Source organism: Eschrichtius robustus, chromosome 3, assembly GCF_028021215.1.
Source record: "Eschrichtius robustus isolate mEscRob2 chromosome 3, mEscRob2.pri, whole genome shotgun sequence".
Lineage (NCBI taxonomy): Eukaryota > Metazoa > Chordata > Mammalia > Artiodactyla > Eschrichtiidae > Eschrichtius > Eschrichtius robustus.
Window position 1 is genome coordinate 94,733,012 of NC_090826.1, and position 19,801 is coordinate 94,752,812.

Genomic DNA, 19,801 nt, shown 5'->3' on the forward strand with positions numbered 1-19,801 from the left:
AGACCCCGCCTCTCCTTGTCACTTATTTTCCTGACTCACATTACACTTACCACCTTTTGTATGACAACCACTGAGATGTACCATGGTTTAGATGTTCCACATTTCTAAAAATTTTGTTTACTTTTTTTTTACATCTAAAACTTTATATTAATCAGTTGTTACGGGCTAATTGACTAACACAGTATGTGAATTCGTATTGGCCAGATGTAACTCTACTCCCCGGCTTATGAAATGTTGGTGATTCATTGTCAACTTATACACTTTAAATAGTAAGAAACATATTATAGTAGTCTTGCTATAGGTATATACTTATAGTGTGTGTGTGTATGTGTGTATTTTTAAAGCCACAACAAAATTGCCATTTAAAAATGTTTTAAACAACTGCTGTATATACACACATTAAAATAGAAAATGCCAATTTAAAATAAAACTCCAATTATTAAGTGCAAATCAGTCCAGACAAGGAGAGAGCATTTTGGACTTTATTTGGTTTTATTTTTACCTATGTATGTTACTCTTAGTCATACAAATGTTTGTATCTTAAGAATGCTGAACTTCAAAATTGACTTACTCAACATGAAATAAATAATGATTCTAAGGTACTCCACATTCTTTGAAGAAATTATCTGATTAGTCCCTATGACAAAAACAGAACCAAACCTCTCTATTTAACAGTAAACCCTGAATCTCCATGGCCAATCTAAGATGCTAAACTTAAAGTTATTAAACTAAAATCCTCAGGGTTTCTCACAGTTGGTTGCTTGGTTAGTTGCTTGATGTGATTTTATTTGGTTTTTTGACATGAAAACCTCTTAATGGGACCATTTTAAAATAAAGGAAATCAAGAGACAGAGGGGCATAATAACTTGCCCAGTATTATACAGTGGGATTACAAAGAAAGTAACTTTGGCCTACAAATTCCAAAAGCTGGAAACTAGCTGCTGTTACCTTTCAAGCTAATGGAAGCCTAAGGAATTCGTATTTCTGATTCAGGCTTTAAGAAAAACAGAGCTTCAGAAGTAAAAATATCCTGCATAATAATGTGTGAGGAATCAAGAAATTATTCTATTTACTTTTTATTACACAAAGTTATATTGTTCTGTCCATAGACATTATAATGATACAAGTCTCAAATTATGCCTATGTTGAAATTTATTTAGGATTACAAAATTCATTTTCCTTTCATGATTGTTAATCTAGGTTGCATAAAATCTATACTAACTTAACATGTGTAGCAGATACAATATCTAAAGGCTCATCACAACATAGTATAAATATATATATAAAGCACCATCCCAAATCATAAAGTAAAACTGACTTTGAATGAACAAAGTGCATTCATATTCCACTTTAACAATGTTCAGCAGTTCTCAAATTTTGAGTGTAGCCGATAAGCTCATTTGAATAATTTAAAACAGATTTTACACTGATGGCATATTGATTTATCCTTGATATGTAAACTCATTGCGTTCATTAAACCATCTAAAAATGCCCTAACAAATGGAAACTCCATTACGATCTGTTACCAGTGAAGAGCATGATGTCTTATTTCCTTGGAGGTTTTCAGATGATTTCCTCCCATAACAGAAAAATGATATCATGGAAGGCTGAGCAAATAAATAAATGGACCTGAAATAGCCATATTTGCCAAAGCATTTCATTAGTGGACGCCTTTCTTTAAGTGATGCATTTAAGTAAGCGACACTCCTGTGTTGATACCTTATAAGCCATGCGGACTTGTCTCCAGCCTGTGTGTTGTCTTGTTTCTACAGAGTGTTATTGTAACCCTTTGGGCTCAGTCCATGATCGTTGTAATGGCTCAGGATTTTGTGAGTGTAAGACTGGAACAACAGGGCCTAAGTGTGATGAGTGTCTGCCGGGAAATTCCTGGCACTACGGCTGTCAACGTAAGTAACTCTGGGAGCTGTCCTCTGCCTGCTGCAGCATGGCTGATTCTGCTGGTCTAGGCCGGTGCGTGCAGCTTCTCAGAGCAGAAAAAGGCCCAAACCGCTGACAAGCTTTAAAAACTACATAATGCCTCAGCCTATGGATAGGAGAGAGAGCAATCCATCAGCTGTCCAGCTGGCTCCTTTGAAGCCCATCTTCGTCCCCTCTGATGGCTGGAGAAACTTATACTGAGATACTGTACGCAGATCCATGTACCTGGCCAGACCATAAATTAAGTGGCACAATAGGGACCCAGCTTAGAAGTCTTACTGCAAAATGAAGGGTGATGTGTATGTGGTTAATATATTTCTTGAACTACCCTGGAGCTCCAGAGTTCATAAATTAAATGATATCTACATAACTTATTACCACCCTTATATCATACCCATCACTGAATCTGAACCAAAAACCTAAAGGTAATAAATCTAAGGGATATTTAAATGCCAGGATAAAATAAATGATGAAAATCAATATTGATTTTAAGCCTCTGAGGTTAGGCACCATGCAGTGAGCCTTAGACAGATGCCATTTGGTTCAGCTTCATTTCTCTGAGGATTATCAGGCGTTCTTAAAAGCTTGTCAAGGCAGGTGGCATGTTGGTGTATTCAGGGAACAGAAATTTTAAAATCTGAGCAGAAGCTTCCTCCTGTCATTCATAACCTTTTTTGCATTTTAATTCTGCATTAATTTTCCTCTATCTGTACACAGTCAGCTTACTAATATCAAAGAGCCACCAGGCAAAGCCTCTGGAGAGCGCAGTCCAATACAAAATCATGCAAGCCACGCATGTAACTTTAACTGTATTGTTATCCACATTAAAAAAAGTAAAAATAAATAGAAGTGGATTTTAACAACTTGTTTTATCCAAAAAAAAAAAACACAAAACTGAAATATTATCATTTCAACATAGAATTAATGTTAAAGTTGTTAAGGATATATTTTACATTTTTCATAGTCCTTGAAATCAGATGTTTAATGCTTACAGAACTCTCAATTAGAACTAGCCATATTGCAAGGCTTAATAGACACATAAGTCTACCATATTGGACAGCACAGCTCTAGAGGTTTTTTGCTCACTTTTCACTTGAAAAATTGTCAGCATGCACGAACTGTCTAAAGCAGGTTTCTACCAGGGATGTACAGAATATTTTATCTGCTACTTATGGAATGTATAGTTATCTGGAGGCTACATTTCTACATATTATAAAGCCAAAGTGAAATTTACTGCCATACTAATGCCATGGGCAGCAGTGAACTATGGTGATAATTGAGAGATTTGGCATTGGGCAGGTCAAGGTTAGGATGGGATCTAGAAGCTGGAGGGTGAACATCTCCAGCCATGCTGGAGAATCATTAAAAGCATCAAATAGTGAGAAGTCAGGCAACACTTCTGCACATAAGCTCTGGATAAGGCCATGATTTTAACGTTGTACACACCGTAGGTTCCCAGAAAGCACCTTAAGGGTCTGAATGAGTTTGGGTCCCAAAAACAATGTGAGGAGCCAGGACTCAGAGGATAAGTCATCAGTCCTGGAACATCTAGATGTAGAGGCCCAAAGAAGGCTGACAGTCAGGAGGAGAGAAGGAGAGACAAAGGAGGGGCCGAAACCAGCACCGAGATTCAAAGCATAAGGAATGAGGAGACTTTATAATGAAGACACACCTTCTCAAAGGGAAAGTCTCATGTAGTTTACCTGATGCAACAGGACCTAATGAATGGGTTCCTGAAGTGTAATCAGGGAAAGACATTGGAAAGGAAAATTAATCTAGCCTTAGAGGAAATGTATGCCCAAAAAAGGGCCTAACTTGATTTTTCTGTGTTAATTTCCTGAAGTCTTATAAAAAATGTAATGTCCTCAAATTTTTCCTTCTGGCATTGGAAGACTGGATTTAAGCATGACCCTACCACATAAAGGCTGTATGGTGTACAAAACCCTCCATGCCTCAGCTCCAGCACCCTACATCCTTGGTATGTAGATCAGTGAGATTATAGGAGTAAATGCTTTATCCTCTTGAGTATTTCTTTTTTGAATTTTTGAATTTTATTTTATTTATTTTTTTATACAGCAGGTTCATATTAGTCATCTATTTTATACACATCAGTGTATACATGTCAATCCCAATCTCCCAATTCATCACAGCACCACCCCCACCCCCCGCCACTTTCCCCCCTTGGTGTCCATACGTTTCTTCTCTACATCTGTGTCTCTATTTCTGCCCTGCTAACCGGTTCATCTGTACCATTTTTCTAGGTTCCACATACATGCATCAATATACGATATTTGTTTTTCTCTTTCTGACTTACTTCACTCAGTATGACAGTCTCTAGGTCCATCCACGTCTGTACAAATGACCCAATTTCGTTCCTTTTTATGGCTGAGTAATATTCCATTGTATATATGTACCACATTTTCTTTATCCATTCGTCTGTCAATGGGCATTTAGGTTGCTTCCATGTCCTGGCTATTGTAAATAGTGCTGCAATGAACATTGGGGTGCATGTGTCTTTTTGAATTATGGTTTTCTCTGTGTATATGCCCAGTAGTGGGATTGCTGGTCATATGGTAATTCTATTTTTAGTTTTTTAACGAACCTCCATACTGTTCTCCACAGTGGCTGTATCAATTTACATTCCCACCAACAGTGCAGGAGGGTTCCCTTTTCTCCACACCCTCTCCAGCATTTATTGATTGTAGGTTTTTTGATGATGGCCATTCTGACCGGTGTGAGGTGATACCTCATTGTAGTTTTGATTTGCATTTCTCTAATAATTAGTGATGTTGAGCAGCCTTTCATGTGCTTCTTGGCCATCTGTATGTCTTCTTTGCAGACATGTCTATTTAGGTCTTCTGCCCATTTTGGGATTGGGTTGTTTGTTTTTTTAATATTGACCAGCATGAGCTGTTTATATATTTTGGAGATTCTTTGTCCATTGATTCGTTTGCAAATATTTTCTCCCATTCTTAAGGTTGTCTTTTCATCTTGTTTATGGTTTCCTTTGCTGTGCAAAAGCTTTGAAGTTTCATTAGGTCCCATTTGTTTATTTTTGTTTTTATTTCCATTACTCTAGGAGGTGGATCAAAAAAGATCTTGCTGTGATTTATGTCAAAGAGTGTTCTTCCTATGTTTTCCACTAAGAGTTTTATAGTGTCTGGTCTTACATTTAGGTCTCAAATCCATTTTGAGTTTATTTTTGTGTATGGTGTTAGGGAGTGTTCTAATTTCATTCTTTTACATGTAGCTGTCCAGTTTTCCCAGCACCACTTATTGAAGAGACTGTCTTTTCTCCATTGTATATCCTTGCCTCCGTTGTCATAGATTAGTTGACCATAGGTGTGTGGGTTTATCTCTGGGCTTTCTATCCTGTTCCATTGATCTATATTTCTGTTTTTGTGCCAGTACCATATTGTCTTGATTACTGTAGCTTTGTAGTATAGTCTGAAGTCAGGGAGTCTGATTACTCCAGCTCTGCTTTTTTCCCTCAAGACTGCTTTGGCTATTCGGGGTCTTTTCTATCTCCGTACAAATTTTAAGATTTTTTGTTCTAGTTCTGTAAAAAATGCCATTGATAACTTGATAGGGATTGCACTGAATCTGTAGATTGCTTTGGGTAGTATAGTCATTTTCACAATATTGATTCTTCCAATCCAAGAACATGGTATATCTCTCCATCTGTTGGTATCATCTTTTATTTCTTTCATCAGTGTCTCATACTTCTCGGCATACAGGTCTTTTGTCTCCCTAGGTAGGTTTATTCCTAGGTATTTTATTCTTTTTGTTGCAGTGGTAAATGGGAGTGTTTCCTTAATTTCTCTTTCAGATTTTTCATCATTAGTATATAGGAATGCAAGAGATTTCTGTGCATTAATTTTGTATCCTGCAACTTTACCAAATTCATTGATTAGCTCTAGTAGTTTACTGGTGGCATCTTTAGGATTCTCTATGTATAGTATCATGTCATCTGCAAACAGTGACAGTTTTACTTCTTCTTTTCCAATTTGTATTCCTTTTATTTCTTTTTCTTCCCTGATTGCCATGGCTAGCACTTCCAAAACTATGTTGAATAATAGTGACGAGAGTGGACATCCTTGTCTTGTTCCTGATCTTAGAGGAAATGCTTTCAGTTTTTCACCATTGAGAATGATGTTGGCTGTGGGTTTGTCGTAGATGTCCTTTATTATGTTGAGGTCGGTTCCCTCTATGCCCACTTTCTGGCGAGTTTTTATCATAAATCGGTGTTGAATTTTGTCAAAAGCTTTCTCTGCATCTATTGAGATGATCATATGGTCTTTATTCTTCAGTTTGTTAATATGGTGAATCACATGGATTGATTTGCATATATTAAGAATCCTTGCATCCCTAGGATAAATCCCACTTGATCATGGTGTATGATCCTTTTAATGTGTTGTTGGGTTCTGTTTGCTAGTATTTTGTTGAAGAGTTTTGCATCTATATTCATCAGTGATATTGCTCTGTAATTTTCTTTTTTTGTAGTATCTTTGTCTGGTTTTGGTATCAGGGTGATGGTGGCCTCATAGAATGAGTTTGGGAGTGTTCCTTCTTCTGCAGTTTTTTGGAAGAGTTTCAGAAGGATGGGTGTTAGCGCCTCTCTAAATGTTTGAAAGAATTCACGTGTGAAGCCATCTGGTCCTGGACTTTTGTTTGTTGGAAGATTTTTAATCACGGTTTCAACTTCATTATTTGTGATTGTCTGTTCATATTTTCGGTTTCTTCCTGATTCAGGCTTGGAAGGTTATACCTTTCTAAGAATTTGTTCATTTCTTCCAGGTTGTCCATTTTATTGGCATAGAGTTGCTTGTAGTTGTCTCTTAGGATGCTTTGTATTTTTGCGGTGTCTGTTGTAACTTCTCCTTTTTCATTTCTAATTTTATTGATTTGAGTCCTCCCTCTTAGTCTTGATGAGTCTGGCTAATGGTTGATCGATTTTGTTTATCTTCTCAAAGAACCAGCTTTTAGTTTTATTGATCTTTGCTATTGTTTTCTTTGTTTCTATTTCATTTATTTCTGCTCTGATCTTTATGATTTCTTTCCTTCTGCTAACTTTGGGTTTTGTTTGTTTTTCTTTCTCTAGTTCCTTTAGGTGTAAGGTTAGATTGTTTATTTGAGATTTTTCTTGTTTCTTGAGGTAGACTTCTATAGCTATAAACTTCCCTCTTAGAACGGCTTTTGCTGCATCCCATAGGTTTTGGAATCTCGTGTTTTCATTGTCATCTGTCTCTAGGTATTTTTTGATTTCCTCTTTGATTTCTTCAGTGATCTCTTGGTTATTTAGTAACGTATTGTTTAGCCTCCATGTGTTTATGTTTTTTACATTTTTTCCCCTGTAATTCATTTCTAATCTCATAGCGTTGTGGTCAGAAAAGCTGCTTGATATGATTTCAATTTTCTTAAATTTACTGAGGCTTGATTTGTGACCCAAGATGTGATCTATCCTGGAGAATGTTCCGTGTGCACTTGATAAGAAAGTGTAATCTGCTGTTTTTGGATGGAATGTCCTATAAATATCAATTAAATCTATCTGGTCTGTTGTGTCATTTAAAGCTTCTGTTTCCTTATTTATTTTCTGTTTGGATGATCTGTCCATTGGTGTACGTGAGGTGTTAAAGTCCCCCACTATTATTGTGTTACTGTCAATTTCCTGTTTTATAGCTGTTAGCAGTTGCCTTATGTATTGAGGTGCTCCTATGTTGGGTGCATATATATTTATAATTGTTATATCTTCTTCTTGGATTGATCCCTTGATCATTATGTAGTGTCCTTCTTTGTCTCTTGCAGCATTCTTTATTTTAGAGTCTGTTTTATCTGATGTGAGTGTTGCTACTCCAGCTTCCTTTTGATTTCCATTTGTATGGAATATCTTTTTCCATCCCCTCACTTTCAGTCTGTATGTTTCCCTAGGTTTGAAGTGGGTCTCTTGTAGACAGCATATATATGGGCCTTGTTTCTTTATCCATTCAGCAAACCTTTGTCTTTTGGTTGGAGCATTTAATCCTTTCATGTTTAAGGTAATTATTGATATGTATGTTCCTATGACCATTTTCTTAATTGTTTTGGGTTTGTTTTTGTAGGTCCTTTTCTTCTCTTGTTTTTCCCACTTAGAGAAGTTCCTTTAGCATTTGTTGTAGAGCTGGGTTTTTGATGCTGAATTCTCTTAGCTTTTGCTTGTCTGTGAACTTTTGAGTTCTCCATCGAGTCTGAATGAGATCCTTGCTGCATAGAGTAATCTTCGTTGTAGGTTCTTCCCTTTCATCACTTTAAATATGTCATGCCACTCCCTTCTGGCTTGTAGAGTTTCTGCTGAGAAGTCAGCTGTTAACCTTATGGGAGTTCCCTTCTATGTTATTTGTCGTTTTTCCCTCGCTGCTTTCAATAATTTTTCTTTGTCTTTAATTTTTGCCAATTTGATTACTATGTGTCTCAGCGTCTTTCTCCTTGGGTTTATCCTGCCTGGGACTCTCTGCGCTTCCTGGACTTGGGTGGCTATTTTCTTTCCCATGTTAGGGAAGTTTTCAACTATAATTTCTTCAGATATTTTCTCGGGTCCTTTCTCTCTCTCTTCTCCTTCTGGGACCCCTATAATGCGAATGTTGTTGCGTTTAATGTTGTCCCAGAGGTCCCTTAGGCTGTCTTCATTTCTTTTCATTCTTTTTTCTTTATTCTGTTTCTCAGCAGTGAATTCCACCATTCTGTCTTCCAGGTCTCTTATCCGTTCTTCTGCCTCAGTTATTCTGTTATTGATTCCTTCTAGTGTATTTTTCATTTCACTTATTTTATTGTTCATCTCTGTTTGTTTGTTCTTTAATTCTTCTCGGTCTTTGTTAAACATTTCTTGCATCTTCTCAATCTTTGCTTCCATTCTTTTTCTGAGGTCCTGGATAATCTTCACTATCATTATTCTGAATTCTTTTTCTAGAAGGTTGCCTATCTCCACTTCACTTAGTTGTTTTTCTGGGGTTTTATCTTGTTCCTTCATCTGGTACATAGCCCTCTGCCTTTTCATCTTGTCTATCTTTCTGTGAATGTGGTTTTTGTTCCACAGTCTTCAGGATTGTAATTCTTCCTGCTTCTGCTGTCTGACCTCTGGTGGATGAGGCTATCTAAGAGGCTTGTGCAAGTTTCCGGATGGGAGGGACTGGTGGTGGGTAGAGCTGACTGTTGTTCTTGTGGGCAGAGCTCAGTAAAACTTTAATCCACTTGACTGCTGATGGGTGCGGCTGGGTTCCCTCCCTGTTGGCTGTTTGGCCTAGGGCTACCCAGCCCTGGAGCCTACCCGGGCTCTTTGTTGGGGCTAATGGCGGACTCTGGGAGAGCTCACGCCAAGGAGTACTTCCCAGAACTTCTGCTGCCAGTTTCCTTGTCCTCATGGTGAGCCACAGCCACCCCCTGCCTCTGCAGGTAACCCTCCAACACTAGCAGGTAGGTCTGGTTCAGTCTCCCCTGCAGTCACTGCTCCTTCCCCTGGGTCCCGATGCACACACCACTTTGTGTGTGCCCTCCAAGAGTGGAGTCTCTGTTTCCCCTAGTCCTGTCAAATCCCGCTAGGCTTCAATGTCTGATTCTCTAGGAATTCCTCCTCCCATTGCCAGACCCCCAGTTTCGGAAGCCTGACGTGGGGCTCAGTACCTTCACTCTGAAGGTTTGTGGGTCACCCACCCAGCAGTTATGGGATTTGATTTTATTTTGATTGTGCCCCTCCTACCATCTCATTGTGGCTTCTCCTTTGTTTTTGGATGTGGGGTATCTTTTTTGGTGAGTTGTAGTGTCTTCCTGTCAATGATTGTTCAGCAGTTAGTTGTGATTCTGGTGTTCTCACAAGAGGGAGTGAGAGCATGTTCTTCTACTCCGCCACCTTGGTTCCAAAAACCTCTTTAGTATTTCTTGAGTACCTACTATTAATTAGGTATTGAGCTTGCAGTAGAGGCTAAAGGATGAAGAGAGGTAGCTGCTTTGGACATGTGGACATGAAGTTCACAATATGGAGTGAGAGGCTGACAAGCACCTAACAGTTAGAATGTGATCAGAGCCAAGAGCTATGTACCTGATTTTAGTGAAGCCCAGATGGGGAGTAAGGCTTCCCAGAGAGGTGACATTTGTTTGAGTACTCTAGTATTGGTGGATGCTTTCCAGGATGGAACTGCTCATGAGCTAATACACTATGTTCCAGAAATATCAAATGGTTTTGATATGATTAGAGGGTAAAGGGTGTGTGTGGTGTGTGTTGGGAAGGAGGGAAAATGTTGAAGAAGCAACCAGAGACCAGATCTTGTAGTTTCTTGAATGCCAAGCTACGAAGTTTTATCTCATCAGAAAATAGGTGTGAGGACCATCATACAGGGGAGATATGGGATCCACCATACAGTTTCAAGCAGAGGAAAGGATAAAATTCTGTTTTAGAAAGATTATTCTGACTATTCTGTAAAGGAAGGACTGGAACAGGGTGAGACTGGATTTACTATATAAATTTCATATATTTCAAATACACCTTTGAGCACACAGTCGTTTTATCTCACTCTGAAATCTTCTTTTCTTTCCTCGACCCACCTACACAGGACTGATATTCTGTGTTAAAATATAGAAATCCTTTTGCCAGTTGGTAAATGGCTATTGCCATTTAGGATCCATAAGTGCCTTCCCTAGGATCTCTTAGGTGCCCCCCAAGATCTAGCAACTAACAGGGTAATACCTGTCAGTGGTGTGCCTTCAGCACCAGCTGGTACTGGATACCAGTACTAGAACAGGTATTCATACTAAGTAGTTAGTGCTTGTAGGTTGATAAATATTTTTCATATCATTCCTTTGTCTGCATATAGATGAATACATTCAAAAATGCCTCTCAAATCAATCTCTCTCTCTCTCCCTGCCCCAGTCACTCCCCACATCACATGTGCACGCATACGCATGTGCGCGCGCGCACACACACACACACACACATGCTTCTGCTTGCCCTGAGTTGAACCCATCCTTGGGTCACATTATTAGTGGCAGTGATATTAACCTGGCAAAAAGAAATCAAGGCCAGGAAGAAACACAGTGGTCAAGTAGGGCTGATAGCAGCATTCGCAGCAATGAGCAGGGATTGAGTGCACATTTACGTAAGCAGGGCCAGGGAGGAGATGTCGTAGGTATCAGGACAGAGTCCGAGGGATCCAGACACCAGGTTCCAATCCCCCAGTGGACTGGCAAGAGGAGCAATGTGGCACTGCAGTCCAAAAGGACTTGGATTTGGGAATAGAAAATAAAGAAAGAGATTCAGTTGCTGACACTGTCGCTTACATCCTATGAATAGAACTAAGTGTGTACTTAGGCTCTGGAGTCATACAGACCCGGGTTTGAATCCCATCTCCACCCCTTACTACCTGCAGGACTTAGAGGAAATTACTTGGGCTCCCTAAGGCTAGTTTTTCATCTAAAAATTAGGATAATACTAGGACCTAACACATATGGTAATTGTGAAGATTCAAGGAAAATAATGTGGAGCTCACGGTCCATAGTAAGATCTCAATTATTATTAGTTAGTTCCAAGCACAAGTTGATTTGTCAAAGAACGAGGTAAGAATCCATGTTTAAAACTAATTGTACAATGATAGTGCAGGAAGTGCAGCAAGAATGGCCACTATTGCATATCAAATTGTTGACCTAGGGGATTCTAAAAATCCCTTGATCAGAGACAAGACTAATTCAAGCGATTGAAACAAAGGTGACCCCAAAAGCAATTGTGTGTCTTCAGCTGGGGAAATCAAGAACTCCAGGCTCATTAGTGAACTTTCTCCTGAGGGGGCCACTGATTGTGTGCACCATGAATGTAAGCTGGTCTCTCTGACAAAAGTGAAACACTTGAAAACCATCAGAATGAGTGGACTTTAGACAGCATGGGATGCGCAATTCAGGAAAGAAAGCAGAAATTAAAAGATTTCAAAGAGGACAGGCAGAATCAAACTTAGTACTGAGGTTGCTCCACAGAAGAATGAGATTGAGGAGAAAGAGATTTTTTTTTAATGCACCCCTTTGAAATCCGAGAAGAGGCATGAGCCACATCCCAGAGAATAAAGCTGAACCTTCTAAAGAGAAAGTAACGTTTCGTGCTTCACACAAAATATGGTTGGTTAACCTGTATTGGAAAATAATGGAACACTTGTTAATGGCACCAAGAAGACTAGACATAGGTCAGGTGTGTGATTTTTTTGGTTTGGAAAATGAAATAGGAATACTCACACATAGAACCAGTGGGGCTAATGAGGAGATGTATTGTCTTCCTGGTGAATGTATAAGCTACACTGGAATATCATGCAATGTCTATTAAAGCCAGCAATTTCCCCACATTTTTACCTAATGTATATGAATACTAATGGTGCTTTCAGAAGAACTTATAGTGTGAATATTTGGGTGAAAGTCAAAATATTTCATAACATGGCTAAATGTTATGATTTGGAAGATAACAGAGCATGTAGGAAATCAAGAACTAAGCACACATAGCAACAGGAAGGCTGAGATGAAGTTGCTGGGCCATGGTCTATAGTATCAGAATATGTGTTCTTGGAAGGGATCAGTACATATATTACCAAGAACAGGAAAACATGTATTTAGTAGGAGGCTCAATGGCCTGATCAAGAAGATTTTTCAATTAAATTTGAGAGGAATATAGTGAAAATACCCTTATAAAACTGTAAAACCAGACACTGTGGCAAACCACAAAGTTAAAAAAAGGCAACAGTTATTCTCAGGAGAAAAATAAGAGAAAGTTTGGGGAACAAAATTCCTTGGCTTAGGTGTATCCCTTCCCAGTGATTGCATAATAAGTACATTTATTTTCTACTGCTGCTGTAGAAAATCACCACCAATTACCACAAATTTAGTGGCTCAAAACAACACAAATATATTTTCTTACAGTTCTGTATTTAGAAGTCAATAAGGGTCTCACTGGGCCAAGATCACAGTGTCGACAAGGCTGCATTCCCAGCTGGAGGCTCTAGGGGAGAGCCTGTTTCCTTTCCTTTTCCAGCTTCTGGAGGCCACCTGCATTCCTTGGCTTGTGGCCCCTTCCTCTACCTTCAAAGCCAGGAACTTTCCATTTCTCTGTGCCTTTCTTCCATCACCACATCTTTCTCTAACCAGAGGCTGGACACAGTCTCCACTTCTAAGGAGCCATGTGATTAGAGTGGAGACACACAGATAATCTTTCCATCTGAAATCCCTTAATTTAATCACATCCCTTTTGTCATGTAAGGGAACAGGTTCCAGGAATTAGGATATAGACAGCTTTAGGGAGATATTTTTCTCCACCCACCACAATAATCATCAAGAATACCAGCTTTTAATTCCAGGGATAAATATGCAGGTATTATGGAGATGGAATGTAAAGCATGCTTGCAATAAAGATATTCAAGGGTAAAACTTTGAAAGAAATACATAATATGATTAGAAAGGAAAGATGTATGTCAAGAAGGTATAGACTTGCACTGTGAATTAGAGACAGTGAAATATTTTTCAGTGAAGATCAAAGATCTTATAGAAAAGGTATTGTGAGTGTATATTATAGACAATACAACCATTTAGAGGATATAGATATTGTCCAAAGCCAAATTATGAAATCTAAATGCTCTGTAATCTTCCAAAATGGGGAATTCACATATTAAGATATCTGCTAAAAGATGTGTCCTGCTAATTGTTGGCTTGCATTGATGAGAATTTCTTCACCCAAAAGAGCGGAAGAAGCAGTCAGTGAACTACTAGTATCACTTATTGGTAGTAGAGAGATAACAACGTCACATAAGAGACCAGTGCTATTAAAAACCTTTAAGGGATACTGTCCCAAACCTTAAGAAGAATACAAAATATTCTTGGGGGGAAAACGTAAGATCTTAGACCCTCTTTCAAACACAAAAACACACAAGTTAATTTTTTAAATAAAATCACAAACTGTTCCCAATAGACTACCTAGAGAAAACTGGGAGACTTCTAAACTAACCAACATGGCTATATGAGGATTTCTTATGAGCTTTTGGTGAACATTTATTAAGTCCCTACTATATACTAGGCACTGTGCTACAAATTAAGGCTATAAAAACAAACTGCAAAAATGTAGAATGGTGTAGAGCTGTGTTAACAAGTTGTTCAATTGGCAAATATGTGGGAATCTTAGCTTCCATTCAAGTTCAATTCCATACAACATTTTCTCATGAGTGGCTAAGAAGCTAACACAATTTCAGACTAAACAAGGACCAAAACAGTTTTAGTTCCCCTGACACATGCCCTGGACTGCCCACAGCAAGAGTCCAGTCGTTGGAAAAAAAAAAACATTTTAATGAAGCAGTGGTATAGGAGGGTTCTGTCTTTGATGAAGGGTTTTTCATATGAAAGAGAGTTTAAAAAGGCTGGTAAGTACATGATTTAACGTGTTACAGTTGTCAACCAGTTTTAGAGGACTATTACATAACAGAAGGACTTGTTATTTCAGGAAGATAGAATAGGGACCAGTGGGTAAAAAGAGAGAGTTGGGTTTTCAGCTTTGTATTTTCCAGCAATTATTCTCTCCAGCTGTTTGAGAATATACAATAGAGTGCCTTGAGTTATGATAAATCCCCAGACTCTGGAAAAGCTCAAACAGAAGTTGAATGGGCTCCTGTGAGTGATGCTTTTTGGCGAGTTTCTGCTTAAAAGGAAAGTCAAGTGAAAAGATCTCCAGGGCCTCCCCAACTTTCCAGCTCTGACTTTCGGACCAAGACCATGGGGCAAAGGGAAGGTAGAGTGAGAGACCCAGCTCAATTTGTATTAAGAACCCCAGTTCAGCTGCTCAGCTGTCCTCTGTAATCTCCTTACCAACAGACAGACTCTCATACTCTCACTAGCCTTGTTCTCAGTCCTCACTTCTGGTTTCCAAGAATCAGACTTAAGACTTATATAACTCCTTTTTTCTAGAGATTAATTGGTTCCCATCATAGCTATTCTGCTACCATAGTTCAGGGGGATTTCTTTTTCTTTCTTTCTTTCCTTCTTTCTTTCTTTCTTTCTTTCTTTCTTTCTTTCTTTCTTTCTTTCTTTCTTTCTTTCTTTCTTTCTTTTTTTTTTTGGTCTGAGACTAACTTCTACAAGCCTGACGACTTGTGATCATTAAGATGATGCTTCCAATTGCTTCTCTGAGATGAAGATTATACCTCCTTGGGCAAATACCTTAAACCTAACTTGTAATTTTTCAATTGCTCTAGTCGGAGTCTCCTGCCATTTGCTGTGTTACGCTGAAATGTCCAGTTCACATTTTACCAGTTGCCCTCACATGTTGAATCCATTGACAGGTGGCATGTCACTTAAACAAGGATGTCTGTGATGCTTCAGAGCATTTGCAATCCTAGACACATGATTTCACTCATGTGGTTCTTATATCTCTGTTGTAAAAGTGAATGGCATCACCGAATCCCAGTTTTTAATTTCCTTGCTGTCAACTTGAACACCAGTCTCATTTCCCTTGCTGAGCCCCACATACATAACAGTGATGAAAAATAAATACTTGGAAGGGCACTTGATGTTACTGTTTTCAACTCCTAAGTGTGGGAATGAAGTGCTCGCTAAATAGAACCAGTAGGAGCCTCCCAGAGGTAATTTAGAAATGAAAATATTAGAAAGAAGGAAGATAGAAAGTGGCAATTTGTAGGTATTACAGATATGCTGGGTTGTCCTCCTGGGGGGAAATGGCTCATTTTGGCAGCTAGAAGAGCAAACCCAGGGTTGCTCCCAGTTGTGAAATTTCTCCTGGTTCAGCAGAACAGTGCCAAACTACTCAGTCATGCTAATAGCCATCACTTTCCAGTGACGGTCCTGTTTTCCCTTCATTCTTTAACTTGGGTTTCATCGGAAAATCCACTGACCTCTAGTACATCAGGGACCCAATGCCAGCTATGAGCAGAGGAGTTGGGGTTTACACTTACGCTGCGGAGAGTGCTCTAATGCTTCACACCACTAATGGTTCGCTCGGAACCACCACAGAAGCAAAGGCTGATGGAGCAGGTGGAAGAAAGTGAGTTTTTCAGAATGCCCTTCACAGCAGGATCATATCCTAATACATTCAAAACCCGAGGCTCTTGAATTGCTGAAGCTCAGCGTAGAACAAATACAAATAGTGGACATACTAACAGCAATTCCAGGCTCCCTCCTGACGTTCTGAGGTTTGCCTACTACTCTGCTAACCTGTGCTCAGCTTAGAGAGGCACCTCAGTTCTGACCTAGCTGGGCAACTTTCCACATTACCTTGGCAACCCACCCTAATGTTCACCCCTTTATTTGAAGAGAATCTCGAGAATGACAAGTATGCACAAATTCTACCATTTCTCACTGTAGAACCATTCAAGTTTAACAGTGAAAGTTGTGCGAAAGGCCAAAGCTCATGAAGAAATGCAGGTACAGTTGTATCTACTAGGTGCCCAGAATCAAAGCAGCAACCTGGGCCTATCTGATAGTGAAATGATCCGATGGCCAAGCAGAAACACAATACATGAAGTTCTTTCCTTACTTTAGACAGTGCCTAAGTGGAGTTTCACCTTGAGCCATCATTCTTTACACACTAGTGAGTGCGTGTGTGTGAAAGAGAGAGAATTTCAAAATCTTCGAAAGTTACATAAAGAAAATGTCTAAGTATGAACATCAGCTCAATTGGAAAAGGGCCAACCCACCTGAAACTTGTAGGGGAAATGTTTTCATTTAAGTAAAGGGCCAGTCCTCAGCCACCATCAGAACCGAATTCTGAGGTATAGGAGACGCAGATAAACCAGGGTGGGGATCCCTTGTAACTAAGTTCTAGGAGTCAGCACAGTGACTTGATCTGGGTGTGACTGTTACCACCTGTCCAAGGAATGTTTGCTCCACCACCTCAGCCTTTCCTATGCAGCTCCTCCTGTGAAATTCTAGACATGGTTTGGATGTTCTAAGGCTCCTTCTTGGTCTGAAATTCTGTGATCCTGAAGTCTCAAGCATGGTCTGACCTGTTTCCATAGGCACCAATTTCTGAGGAACAATAATTATTTTAAAATAATAAAAATTGTTATTTATTGTACACTTTCTATGTGTCAGGAACATGTATACATTATCTCATTCTACCAGAGAGGTCATTTTTTCCCTTATTTTATAGACAGCAAAACTGAGACTTAAAGAGGGTAATTCTCCCAAGCCAAACACCTGATAAGTGGCAAACCAGTGAATATTTATTGCTAATTGAGTTGCTATTGCATTTTAGGATTTTGTCATTTTTCCTCTGCAGATGGAGACAGAGGCTTTGGTGATTTATTCCAAGAGTCAGCAAACTTATTTTGTGAAAGGCCAGATAGTAAGTGTTTTAGGCTTCCTGGGCCAGACAGTCTCTGTTGCAACTACTCAATTCTGCTGTTGTAGCCTCAAATCAGCCATAGATGACACTGAAATGAATGTGTCTGGGTTCCAATGAAACTTTATTTGCCGACACTGAAATTTGAAGTTCATATAATTTTCACGTGCCATGAATTCTTCTTCTTCTTTTGATTTTGTTTCAATCACTGCAGGATTTGGCCTGCAGACCATAGTTTGGTTTATTTTAAACTCACACAGCAGTTAAAAATGAAGACACAGAGGACCTCTTACTTAAAATGGAGAGAATATGAAGCAGGAAGCAAGAGAGAACATTAAAAAAAAAAAAAACCCAAACCATGCATTTCATTATAGTGTGTCCTCTATCTTGATATGAGTATCACAGGGAGTCGGTCTTACTGATTCATATTTACCAGGCCCTAATTGACCTTAAGAAAAATGTTAGGATTTTCAGCAACATGAAGGCTTTGACCATATAATTTCCAGAGCAAGATCACAGACATAGTCAGTGCCAACTGTTTAAAGGCTTACAAGCCAGCCAAGTCAATTTTGCATCAATTTAGTACAATCAGCAACTAATGAAAGCGAAGTCTGAGTGGCCATAATACAATCAGGATTGCTCATGTTGGTGTGAGGAATCGTTCTGTTGCATTCTGCAGGAACAACCCGTCACCTTGAATATCAGCAAAAAGCTCTGCTAAGGGAGAATCACAGTAATAACACTGGCTACAACATTAAGGGCACAGGAAAAAAAATACATACAGAACATATCGAGAATTTATTTTTTTATCATCAACTTTGATATCAGGTGTAATTATTCTGAATAAAGTGCACGTCAGTGCTGTGAACCCCTGCCTTTTCTGTCCAATGCTCTTTTGAGCATGAATGAGTCTATCGAATCCAGGATATTTTAAATCATGTAGCTCTACCTACAGGGATGGAATGTCATGACCCATCTCTATTTAAGTGCTGCATGCTTTCCATCCCATCTTTGTCAAGTTTTCTAGTTTTAAAAATTACAGTCAACCTTCAGTTATCTGTTGCTGCAAGGTGTGGAGAAGAGGTATGTGTAAATATAGGGCAATCGATTACCTTGATGTAAATTCCAGTAAAGTTGGATTTCATCTGGAACAGGCACATATACACAGAAATTCAGACCCACACATGGTTCATCTGCTCTGCGTCCAACCTCAGTCCCCACCTCATCATTATGCTTCAAAGTCAAGATCATCCAGACATCGCTGGATATTTTAAAAGAGAAACAATTGCTAAGATGTATTTTTAACAATATTCCTTCCCGTATTCTGCAAAAGTATAGGATTAATATTATGTATTGTGGTTATTTCTTCTAAGCTATTATACAACTCTTTGGGGGAAATGAGCATATGTCTCAAAGACAACACACTGCAAAAATAAGGAAATATTGATGTAATTATTTTTAAGAATCACCTTTAGACCTCTTTTTAATTAGTGTTATTAACCCTATGGGCTTAGTCTTACATTAATCTATATGCTTCATCATGAAAATCAATAATATGGACAACTACACTGTTCACATGGATTTTGAGTGTAAAAAGACAAAGTTTGGGAGTTTACAGGAGGGCTTATTACCGAATAATTTGGCAATATATTAATGGTGTAATGACAGAGATGACAATCACTGCATTTTCAATGATTTTGTTGATCCAGCTTTTACTAGTACTCATGTGGAAGATACTTGGATTATTATGAGGTCTTTCATGAGATATCACACCTCTGTTCTTTCTCTTTTTAATGACATTTATTGTTTTCTTTCTAATTTTGTAAGCTATACATGTTCATTGCAGACAACTAGAAATACATAAAAGCATAAAGTAAAAATTAACAATCACCCATAATCCCCACCCCCCAGAAATAACCATCATTAGTATTTTTATGTATTTTCTGTCTGTGTCTACATATTTTTTTAATTGACCTATATCACTATGTTAGTTCCAGGTGTACAGCATAGTGATTTGATATTTCTACACATTTACAAAATGATCACCATGATATGTCTAGCTGCCATCTGCCTGTTATTTCTTTAAAATGAAAATAAAGTTGCTGATTTTGCAACAAGGATGCTAAACTACTTATGGACATATAGATATAATGTATGAATTCTACCAGGTTATATCGGACCTTGAAATTTGGAGTCACAGTTTTACTAAAGACTGTCTGGTGTCTTAGGATGGAGGAGACTATGCTTAACCTATTGATAGGCACATCTAATAAGACATGATTAAATCAATCATGTTCAATATGTTCTTCATATACAACAGATGAGATCAGATCATCCCATACTCTATAGAAAAACTCTGCCCTTTATTTCATCTTTGGTTACTAAGTTCATTTTAACGAAGGTAATAGAAGGGCTGCTTAACAGAGCCTTGCTAAACCTTTTGAATTCTCCTCCCCAGCAAACTAGGCTGGCTTTGGGTTCATGCAGTCATTCATTCACTCATTTACTCACTCATTTATGCATACT

At 38.6% G+C, this 19,801-nt stretch overlaps 1 protein-coding gene across 2 annotated transcripts in view; it reads left to right on the plus strand.

The window, feature by feature from the left end:
• The window catches only part of NTNG1 (netrin G1), a 318,816-nt gene that overhangs the window by 265,205 nt on the left and 33,810 nt on the right, over positions 1–19,801 (plus strand). Inside the window, exon 5 of one of the 2 annotated variants that reach the window (XM_068538091.1) lies at positions 1,773–1,907. The exons of the other annotated variant lie outside the window; for it this stretch is intronic. Within the exon in view, the coding sequence (XP_068394192.1) occupies positions 1,773–1,907 (135 nt within the window). The remainder of the gene's footprint in view (positions 1–1,772; positions 1,908–19,801) is intronic. 2 annotated transcript variants of the gene reach the window in all.